Source organism: Cynoglossus semilaevis, chromosome 14, assembly GCF_000523025.1.
Source record: "Cynoglossus semilaevis isolate Cse_v1.0 chromosome 14, Cse_v1.0, whole genome shotgun sequence".
Taxonomy (NCBI): Eukaryota; Metazoa; Chordata; class Actinopteri; order Pleuronectiformes; family Cynoglossidae; genus Cynoglossus; species Cynoglossus semilaevis.
In genome coordinates, this window is record NC_024320.1 from 26,620,299 (window position 1) to 26,632,053 (window position 11,755).

The window sequence follows — 11,755 nt, forward strand, 5'->3', positions numbered from 1 at the left end:
CCCTGGTCCGGGGTCGGTGCGGCCCATGGTCCCTGGTCCAGAGTCAGTGCGGCCCATGGTCCCTGGTCCAGGGGGCGACTGTGGCTCGGCGCTGGCTGCAGCTGAAGTTCCTCATTATTCACAGTTTCAGAGTGAGGAACAAAGTGTTTGGAGGTGAAACCAGTTGTGCGTTCATAAATCTGACCCACAGAGAGCGTCCTTAATGCAGCTCTGAGCCCAACGCCAAGGCCGGCCTCAGACTTGACTTAGTGCTGCAGCCTAATGGATTAGATCAGACCCAGAGCCCACGAGTGGGCCAACCAGACACCGGCGGTTCTCCTCGGAGACATCTGAGCATCACATGGTTTAAGAACTTCATTCTTTGTCACTTCCAACGTGAACAACCGCCAGATAATACACACTCCCAGGAGGCGCTGACACACAGCGTGGAGACGGTGACCTTCACGGACACCAGTGGAGCTGCCGCACTCATCCACGGCCCGGGAGAGACGGAGAAACGTGAACAGAAAAGCAGTCATTTAAAGGGAAATGTAGGAGAATTTACAGAGAAACTCCGGAAGGTTCTACAGAAAAAGAAAATATATATATGTACACATATGTATAAATATATAATGTATACATACATATATATGTATGTATACATTATATATTTATACATATATGTATATATGTATACATATACATATATGTATAAATATATATACATACATATACATATGTATATGTATGTATATATGTAAATATATATATACGTATGTGTTTGTATGTATATATATATATACATATATATTCCGTATATATGTATATATACATATACATATGTATATGTATATGTATATGTATATGTATATATACATATATACGGAATATATATGTATATATATATATATATACATATATGTATAAATATATATCCATACATATATATATGTATGTATATATATTTATACATATATGTATATGTATACATATATACATATATGTATATATGTATACATATACATATATGTATATATATATATATATTTTTATTGTGAGTTCAATTTGTGCCAGTAATAAACTATTGGAAGCCACTGAATCACAAACCTAGAATCGTCTTCACTTCTGTAATTTGGTGAAATCAATAAGGCTAGGTGCAGACGGGAAAAAAACAACAACAACTGAGTACTTGGACTGGCTGGGACATAGATGGGTGCAGTCACGCAGGCAGATGGGTTTAGAATCTTCTCAAAGTCAGCGTGTTTGCAGATGAGACTGTAATTGGTGGTAAGAACCAGAGACAGGTCTGGAGTCTGGGAATCGTGTCGGACAAAACAGAAATCTAACAACAAAGCAGTGAAACCAGACTCATAACATGTGATGAGTAACCCCCCCTGCTGGACAGAGTCGAAACATCAGAGGAAAATCAACCTTAGAAAACAATAGTTCATCAGTGAAATAAAGAAGAAGAAGAAGAAGAAGGAGGATGTGGAGGCCTCCAGTGAGTGACAGGTGTAACTGGGGCAGTTGTTGCCTCCACCACAGCTGCTGGTTTGATGGAACAGCAGTCGACGACGTCGCTGGAGTATAAATATCACCACATGTCGTGATCGCTGTTCCTGTTCCTCCAGTTGTCACCGGAGAAACTTCACCAGCTGAAATAAACTACAGTACTTGTGTCGTGTACTCTGGTACTTGGTCAGTGTCCAGACACATGGTCCACTGGACCTTCACTGAAACATCTGACCAACCTGGGAGCACAGTGAAGAACCCATCTGACTGACGGTTCATCTACCATGGAGATACGTCACCTGGTCTGGTCACCTGGTCTGGTCACCTGGTCTGGAGTCGTACCAACGTTAGCAACGTTTCTAAGATGGTTTAACATCGCAGTGGAGACGGACGATAAACGGACAAATTATCAGAAAAAAAGGTGTTTGTAGTCTGTCCTTTACAGTGGGGGGGGAGTTGAGGGGGGGTGAGTGGGGGGTTCATGCTCATTGGTTCTTCTCTCAGTTCCACCCAGAGCACAGTTTGGATCAAATCTTCCAAAGTTTTGTTTTTTTTTCTACTCATGTTCCTTCATGTTCTTGAATCTGATAATTTTCTAGAACGTTCTGGACAACGTTGACCTGTTGCCAAATCTCTGACCATGAAACCAAATCGATTTATCTGTAACAACAAACTCTGAAACCAAATCGATTTATCTGTAACAAACTTGTCCTGTCGTCCGTCTTAACCTCTCTCTCTCCTGTGATTGACTTCCTCAGGTTTCTGTCCAACTCGTCCTTCGAGGGCCACAGCGGCTTCGTGTCCCTCGGGGCCCGGAGCCAGAACATCGTCTCAGAGGCCCATCATTACATCTGGTCCCTACAGCTGGACCCCCTGGGACAGCCGACCTGGACTCGCCTGGGACGCTGGCGCAGGGGGAAAATCCTGATGGACCAGGGGGCGTGGCCAAATTATTCTGGTTCTGGGAGCGGAGGCGACTGGCGCCGGTCCACAAGACTGCACTTACGGGTGGTCACGCTGGTGGAGCACCCGTTTGTGTTCACCCGAGAGGTGGACGGAGACGGACTGTGTCCCGCTGGTCAGCTCTGTCTCGACCCCCTCACTAATGAAACCACAGTTTTGGACGGACTTTTTCAAAACCTTGCTGGACCTAATGGTTCTGTTCCCACAGAGCTGAAGAAGTGCTGCTACGGATACTGCATCGACCTCCTGGAGAAGCTGGCCGAGGACATGGGCTTCACCTTTGACCTCTACATCGTTGGTGACGGAAAGTACGGGGGGTTTAAGAACGGTCGCTGGACAGGATTGGTGGGCGACCTGTTGAGCGGAGCGGCCAACTTAGCAGTGACTTCTTTCAGTATCAATTCGGCCCGAAGTCAAGTGATCGACTTCACCTCCCCGTTCTTCTCCACCAGCCTGGGGATCCTGGTGAGTACCTGGTACTCTTAACTTAACTAGTTTTTGTTTTACGTACGTTGCTTCGTCGTCTGCTCTGAGGTCGGTCCTTCTCTGTCCACTCGAACGACAGTTTGGTTGAATTGGCCTTTTCTTGGAACAGGAACCACAGCAGGTGTCCATGTTCTCCAGCTGTGACCCAGGTTTATCACTCACTAACTAACTAACTAACTAACTAACTAACTAACTAACTAGCGTGACCCACCGGTGGAGAACGATCGGTGTCTCCGACTGTGAATAAGTCACCACCTCCATCAGTGAAGCTCAAGTCAAACCGATGCTCTAGCGTTGACATTGTCTGAACGTCTTCCTCCTCTGTCCAGGTTCGGACTCGCGACACCGCTGCGCCCATCGGCGCCTTCATGTGGCCTCTCCACTGGTCCATGTGGCTGGGCATCTTCGTCTCCCTTCACGTCACCGCCATCTTTCTCACCCTGTACGAATGGCACAGCCCATTTGGAATGACTCCCAGAGGACGCAATCGGGACAAAGTCTTCTCCTTCTCCTCGGCCCTCAACGTCTGCTACGCTATTCTTTTTGGGAGAACGGTGGCCATCAAGACTCCGAAGTGCTGGACGGGTCGTCTGCTGATGAACCTGTGGGCGATCTTCTGTCTCTTCTGTTTGTCCACCTACACCGCTAACCTAGCTGCCGTCATGGTCGGGGAGAAGACCTACGAACAGCTATCAGGGATCCACGACCCAAAGGTTTGTCCACCACTTCAGCGTCAGAGTCTTTTTCCTAATTGTATCGTATCAGGCGTGGATCCAAAGAAGTCAATTTCACAGTTTAAAAGTAAGACATGCAACAATGAACACTGACCGACGAACCTCTGACTCAGCAAGAAATAGATTAAACACGTTGTAAATGTAGTGTAAAAAAATGTCGTTAATATTTATGGACTAATGGTCTTTTAACGAGCACAACAGACACTGTAGACCAGGCACCTGGTAGATACCAGGAGTTTTTACGTGGACTTGTTGAACTTGAACTTGTAATTCTTGAGTATCTACCTTTTAAAAATGTAAAAGTATTTATAAAGATATTTAAACATTGTAGAACACGATTCTCAGATTCTCAGATTCCGATCTTTCTGTCGACCCCACAGTTACATCATCCCTCTCAGGGATTCCGTTTTGCCACCGTGAGAGAAAGCAGCTCCGAGGACTACGTCAAGAACAGTTTCCCCGAGATGCACGAGTACATGAGGAGATACAACGTCCCAGCAACGCCGGACGGAATACATCACCTGAAGTAGGAATGTTTCCATACACACTGCTGTGTAAACGCTAACCACCGTACCGCTAACTGTAGCGCTAACGGTACTGCTAACTGTACCGCTAACTGTACCGCTAACCGTACAGCTAACTGTACCGCTAACAAACAAAACAAAACTGGAGAAACATTTATTTAACAAGAGGCCGTTTCAAATATTCTATACAAATAAATATTGGAATATTCATATAAACCTTCAGTAATCTTCACATTATTCATTAGAACTTGTTCATCAACGATCTTTCGTCTACTTTCATTCTACCACCTTATCATTTTACAGAACTAGAGATCTCTCTCATTGGTGAAGCTGAACGCAGAGCATCGATTCGCTCAGCGCTCTGGCAGCTCCAGCCAAGATAAAATCAAAAACTGTAGGAATCGCTGAAACAGTTATCTCTCGCTGTCATCATTCCCTTAAAATTCAACTCTCTGGTTGAACAAACGTCCCAGAAAAATAACTGTGTCTTTGACAGAAATTGTATCATCTCTCGTCATCTCCTATTCTTTTTACCTTATTATACGTTAAAAGTTGGAATCCGAAAAACAAGTCCCTTTAAAAAACACAACGCTGCTGCTGTCCCCCCCATCCTCCCCCTCCTCCCCCGTCGTCTCACCCTGCCATTGCTGTCAGCCTGAGCTGCCTCAATATTCTCCTGGCGTCCCCCCGTGGAGCAGAGCTCCAATACTGTGCTTGAAGGCAGTGAGTTGGAGCGACGGCTCACAAAAACATGACACTGTCGAGTGATAATTGGAGAGTTTAGGTCGGATGATGATATCGTGAAAATGAACAAAATTTCAAGCACAGTTTCCGACACTGAATGTCTACCAACGGGGGGCGGGGGAGGGATGACCGGCATTTGTTAGTTCGCGACCTGCAGGGTCACATGTAGCTAATCAGCTGATTTGAGAATGACATGAAAAAGATGAACGTATGCTAACAGAATGTATGCTAACAGGAGCTACAGCTACTAGAAATAATTAAAGTTCCTAAAGAGTTTCTAATTTTTTTTTTTTGATACACCTCCAGACTTCACCTCTATGCAGATGACACCCAACGTTTGACCTCCAAACCTACTGTAACTCCCTGTCCCTAAGTTCAGGTTCATGGACTTTAAGGAGATTGACAGAGGAAGTATCTGACCTGTAGTACCTTAGTATGAACTCAGTACTGCAGTATTATTCCTCGGTCATCGTCCCGATCAACCCGTGTTGTTATTATGCCATTACCTGTTTTTAAATCCTAAATCCTACCTTTTAAATCCTGGAGGATTATGATGTCGGAAAGCCAAAGGTTGGTGATCACACGGGCTAATGAACGGCCCGGTGTCAGGATGATTCACACCATCAAATATTTAGTGCAGAGAAAAGTCCAAGGGCATATGCTGAAAGCTAATTCCAGCTGAAATCATAAAAAGGCAGAAGGAGGTGGAGAATTTACGGCGGTGTCCTTGATCAGCGCAGAACGCAGCACAATGATATGATAATGCTAGAAAATAATATTTTTGTAGCCTTTGAATCGCACTGGGCGTCTGCAGTCCCAGAAAAAAGGCTTTTTGTTGGAACTCCTCACGTTGAGCCCACACAAGGTTGGCAGAGAAAATGTAAAAAAAAAAGAAAGAAAGAAAAGAAAGCAATTTTAAAGCTACTACAGGACGGGTATTTTTTACTCTTGAATTCTATTAGCATGCAAATTAAAACATTAGAATTCTTATACGATGCTTTGAGGGAATAAATCCTTATAGTTTGTCACCGACTGAAACGAGTCAAAGTTCCAGGTGGTGACACAACAAAGAGTCCAGACATGAACCCAACCAGATGATTTATTTATTTATTTTTTGCTTTTGCCAGTCCTGTCGATTTTTCATTAGCGATGACGGATATCTGATACGCCGATATTAGTGCGATAACACTTCATTTCTGATTCCGATCTCTGATGTTTGCAGCCGTCACAAAAACAATAATTCACTTTCACTTCAAAACTATTTTAGGTCACATGGTCTGGGCGAAACGAAGGCATCGCGTCAACGGGTTTTTCATTATCGGAGGAATAAACCCATCACGATATTACATAATTATGCTAATATCGGTTGGCCGATGTTATCGGACGTCCCTAATTGTGATTAATTAGTTCAACAGTGATAAACAGTACGACGACACGTACTGATACTACTTCATGTACCTGGAGTCAAGTACTGCAGGTAATACATTTCCACTTGGTCGCACTGCCTTTCTGCTGCGATCAGTGATAAAACGCTGACAAACAGGAAGTGGTTGGACAGGGATATGTGACAGGACTGGAGAGAAGTCGGAGAGTTTCTCCTCAGAATTCAGAACGTGCTCGCGGTTCCAGGTCATAAATCCTGACTCCGGCCCATTATCTCTGTGTTAAAAGCCAAAACAAAGTCTGCGTTAGAACGGGAGTGACGTGAGGACGGGAGCGCAGCGGGATTAGGACGGGGTTTTGGTTTTTTTAACTTCACGTCTCGAGGGTTGTTTAAGGTTCATTTCTTTAATGGAAATTTTAACGGCTTATTATAAAAGGCAGGAGGAAGTGTCTGTGGTTTACTCCCAGAAGACCTGATGTTTTTTTTCTTTCGTTAGTGCTCTGTGGTCAAACACTGACACTGCAGCGACGTAACATCGGAGGAGAGTTTCAGGAGATGTTTTTTTTTTAATGAATACTATTGAATACAAGAAATATTAAGGAATACTGGAGTAGGAGTACTTCATTAACACAATGTCAGACTTTAATTCTACACAGATCAGACATCCGACAGAAGCCGTGACCCACGACCTCTGACCACGCCCTCATTTCATTTCTGTCGGTTCGTACCTGGTCACGTCTCTTTCACAGTTTTCTAGAATTAATGTCAAAAACGTTCAGTAGATTCCTCTCAAACGTCTTAAGTTAACTAAGTTACCTGAGTTTGTATGCAGATGACACCACCGTGTCCACCAACTGTCCTCTCAACTCTAAACTCTGTGATTGGATCTAATTTCTTAAAACCAAATGAGCGTTCGGATGAAGCGAGATTCCACCGGTAAAAACGTCCTTCCTTGATGAGTCCACATGGTGGCGTTGGTTCTAATGAATTGCTGTTGTAATATTGACCTAACTGTGTCCAGCAGCACCGTCCTCAGAATCTGTCTGCGTCCTGGTTCTCTGTTCCAGGGCTGACCCTCAGAGACTGGACGCCTTCATCATGGACAAGGCTCTGCTGGACTACGAAGTCTCCATCGACGCAGACTGTAAAACCCTGACTGTCGGGAAACCCTTCGCAATCGAAGGTAACCTCGCTGCTACGTATCATCGGTCTTTACGACATTTATCTGGTTGTTTGAAGCTATTTTTATGTTTTATCTGGTTGTTTGAAGCTATTTTTAGTATAAAATTTAGTTACAAATAGTTACAAATTGTATAAACATTTGTAACTTTGTGGCTAAGAGGCTAACATAGATTTATGTTTATTATGATCATTTTAACTGTTTGTAGTTTAATTCAGTTCAGGTCGACGTTTTTTTTGGCCGAACCTTTAGTTATTTCTCTGCATCATTTTTGGCCGAACTTTTAGTTATTTCTCTACATCAAACTTTTTTACTAACTTTTTTGTTGCTCTAATTTTAATTAATCTGGATCTTTTTAATTAGCATGTTAACATGCAGCTATTTTTGCCATCTATTGGTTATTTAGGGGCAAACTCCTAGTTAGCATTAAGCTAATTTCCAGCTTTCTAGACCAACTTTCAGGAGCAAATTATTTCAAAATGAATTTGACTTTAACTCTGGGATATTCAGGTGTGTTTTTCATGAATTTGACTTTAACTCTGGGATATTGTTCAGGTGTGTTTTTTTACGTTGAGCTCAACCCTGGACATCCATCCAGCTGTAGACGCTGTAGGAACCCACGATGGCGGGAAACCCACGTTATCTTTAGCCTCCGCTAATGTGTTCCGTCGTGGACCCCCGTGATTTTGAGCAGCGATTCGTTTATCATCGTCAACCTTCGTCGTCCGACTTCTCTCTCCTTGTTTTTCTCCTGAAGTCATTTATGAAACGTTTTTTTTCCCGTGGCGGTTACTTCCATTACCGGCCAATACAGCCACAAGATGGAGCACTGCTCTTAATTACTACATCTACCTTCAGGCCACTGGGACTCGTTTCAGATCAGTCACTAAGCTGTGAAGTCTTGACGTCTTGTTTCGGTTCCAGGGAAGAAATTGCAAAACTGACAAACGTGTCTCGGTGAGAGGAGGATTTTCTCGTTCCTCAAAAACCGCTGAACGTTCTGAACTGAAGGTGGTGTTTTTTTTTCTGTCCACTTTTTCTGACAGGCTACGGCATCGGCCTCCCCCAAAACTCGGCGCTCACCTCCAACATCTCGGAGCTGGTGAGTCAGTACAAGTCGGACGGCTTCATGGACATGCTGCACGACAAATGGTACAAGGTGGTGCCCTGTGGGAAACGCAGCTTCGCCGTGACGGAGGTAAGAACAGCGCCACCTGCAGTGTGTACGTGAAAGTGGCCCAGAAAGTTTTCTAATGAAGCAGCTAATGAAGCTAATGAAGCTAATGAAGCTCCAGGTCTTAAGACAGATGAAGGAAAATGGTCGTCAAATGTTTCAGTGTCAGAAACTGAAGCTGTTCTTGATTAATGACATCAGGAGATTAAAATTTTATTCTGCATCAAGTCAGACAAGGACGAACCCGCGGCTCTGGGGCCAGTTTTGTCCTTCACACGGTTTTAGGCCCTGCTATCGTTTTCCTGCGGCATCTGTTGCTCTGTGTTTTTCTCTGATGACTTTTGTTAATTTATACGACTTTCAACTCTTTTTTCTCCCGGCAACTTTGTCAAAGTTTTCTAGACACGTTTTTAGTTGTCTTAGTCGGCAATTTTGTTTGAAGACATCGACTTTATTTCTTTGTACTCTTTAGCTAATCTGTTTTTGTAGCCTACAGGGGCTATCCGATTGAACAGGGTGTCTGTGGATGAATCACGATTAATCGATAAACTTTACTTAACGTTAGCCTGCAAAGGCCTTAAATACATTAAACAGGTGAGATAGCCTAGCTAAAAAAAAGAACAGAGAGCAACAACAATGTCCTAGCAGAGCTAATAGCTAACAGGTTTAACGACACAGTGCTGTTAGAATAAAAGCTGCTGGAGCTCAGAGGTGAAACTCCAATAATAAAATCCAGTGAATGAATCAGTGCCTCAGACTCCACCGCCTCAGCACTTCTTCTTCTACTCTTTTATTCCGAACAGCAGCAGCAGCAACAACAGGACGCAGACTCACAGCTGGCCTTCATCCAGCTCCACAAAAAAAAAGAAAACAAAAAAAAAAAAACTTGATCTCATTTCAAGAAATAAAAATCAATATCCATAACTGACACGTTATTCCATTAGCTAACATTAGGGGGAGCAGAGCTGACATGGGCAGCTGTGATTGGTGGAGTCATTTATGTGACGCGGAGGTGAACGATATCACAGGTGTTTGGTGGAGTCTGAACGTGTTCTCCCTCCGTGTCTGAGGAGTAAAAAACGGTCGTCCTCGTCCTCCGTCTCCACCGCCGCGCAGAATTCCATTACAGCCGCGACACCGCGACCACGAATTAAAATCCATCACGTTTCCCATTCCAGCATCCAAATTCAAAATGCAATCACTGCTGCTGCTGCTGCTGCTGCTGCTGCTGCCTGACTCCCCCTGCAGTGTACAGAAATAATCACTTCATTGGAGCGTTCATCTGCAGAAACAGCAACAAGTGGTCAGTTAGGGAAACTGCGGTGTTGGACGTGACGACGGACGATCTCCGATCATAAAAACACAATCCAAACACAGAGGTTTTTGATTTCACTCTCGGAGCAGAACAAGTGTAAATTAGGTTTGAAGGAGGAAGAGAAAAAAATGAGATGAAACTCAGTGTCACTTCCCATAATGAGACATTAGGGGGCAGGATTCGTCGAGATGACGGTGACGATCATCGCAGTTTCTCTGATTGAAGTAACGGACGCAGTAATATGATGTAGTACATTAGTCAGCGCTGGGTTTTATCTGACGCTGCTTTTATTTTAATGGGGTCTGTGTTTAATGGTGACTCTAAATCTGTGGCCACAGACGCAGTACTGTACGCAGTACAGACTGCAGTACAGACTGCAGTAAACACTGCCATACTGCGAGAGGTGTTAACGTCGCAGCAGTGAATAAATGATAGAATCTTAAATATCCAACACAGACAGACGAGGAAAGAACGAGACTAGTTACAGGTTGGCCAAAAGGCTGGCTCTCGGGCCAAAAGTGGTCCATAAATTTGTTTTATAGGGCCCAGAGGTTTTTTTTATATACTTGATGTTTTATATATATATATGTGTAGTTTTCTTGTGAGCATTTAGTTTTCTGAACATATTTCAACCACTTTCACAGTAATTTTCCTACTGTTTTCTACCCATTTTGTAAATCTCTACAGAAAATCATTGATTTTCCAAACTCTCAGATCAGATTTGAATTTTTGATCTAAGCTTTCGCTCACTTCCTGTTGTCCGTGCTTCGTTGTTTGATCTCTTTAATAACTAATAAGAAAAAGCGTGTATTTCACTTTCATCTATTGTTTCGTCATAAACACTGTTAGCGGCTAAACTAGCATCTGAAGATTGTTTTTTATTTTATTTTTAGACTTGTTTTTCTAAAGTTTCATCAGACTCTGTTCAAAAAAACTGTTTGTTTTTTTTTTACTAAAGAAACATAAAAAACATGTCAGTTTCAGTCTCTGAAGACCTCTCGTTCTCACCCGTCTCCCCCCCCCCGACTCCCCCGTGTGTCCCTGTTTCTCTCCAGACTCTCCAGATGGGGATCAAACATTTCTCCGGTCTGTTTGTGATGCTGTGTGTGGGCGTGGCCTTGTCTCTGCTGACCACCATGGCGGAACACATCGTGTACAAGCTGGTCATCCCCCGCGTGAAGGAGCCGCGCTTCAAATACTGGCTCCACACCAGTCAGGTGACGCAGCGTCACTTTGAAAAGTTTCAGGTCAAGAGGTCACGGCATCCCCTTCATCGACGTGGGTTTTTGTTTTTGTTTGTTTTTTCCAGAGATTACACCGAGCCCTGAACTCTGTCTTCACCGACGACAAACTACCAACTGTTACCAAACCTGAGAAAAGGTAACGTCACCGTCAGTCTTTACGTTAGGCTAGTCTTAAATCTTAGTTTATTTGGTCTGACTTTGGATATTCTGCGAGAATTCCTGATATTGGATGGATGGATGGATGGATGATGGATGATGGATGGTCGGATGGATGATGGGTGATGGATGGATAGTTGGATGGATGGATGGTCGAATGGATGATGATGGATGGATGATGGATGAATGGATGGATGGATGATGGATGGATGGTGGGTAGATGTCGGATAGACAAATGGATGGATGGATGGATGATGGATGGATGGATGGATGATGAATGGATGATGGATGGATAGATGGATGGATGAATGGATGATGGATGGATGGATGGATGATGAATGGATGGATGATGAATGGATG

General features: G+C 43.7%; 1 protein-coding gene across 1 annotated transcript in view; it reads left to right on the plus strand.

Annotated features, from left to right (window-relative positions):
• The window catches only part of grin3a (glutamate receptor, ionotropic, N-methyl-D-aspartate 3A), a 30,305-nt gene that overhangs the window by 15,665 nt on the left and 2,885 nt on the right, over positions 1 to 11,755 (plus strand). The window contains exons 4-10 of the mRNA XM_017038454.2: positions 2,250 to 2,919; positions 3,270 to 3,653; positions 4,055 to 4,200; positions 7,394 to 7,509; positions 8,553 to 8,704; positions 11,051 to 11,212; positions 11,305 to 11,375. Of these exons, the coding sequence (XP_016893943.1) occupies positions 2,250 to 2,919; positions 3,270 to 3,653; positions 4,055 to 4,200; positions 7,394 to 7,509; positions 8,553 to 8,704; positions 11,051 to 11,212; positions 11,305 to 11,375 (1,701 nt within the window). The remainder of the gene's footprint in view (positions 1 to 2,249; positions 2,920 to 3,269; positions 3,654 to 4,054; positions 4,201 to 7,393; positions 7,510 to 8,552; positions 8,705 to 11,050; positions 11,213 to 11,304; positions 11,376 to 11,755) is intronic.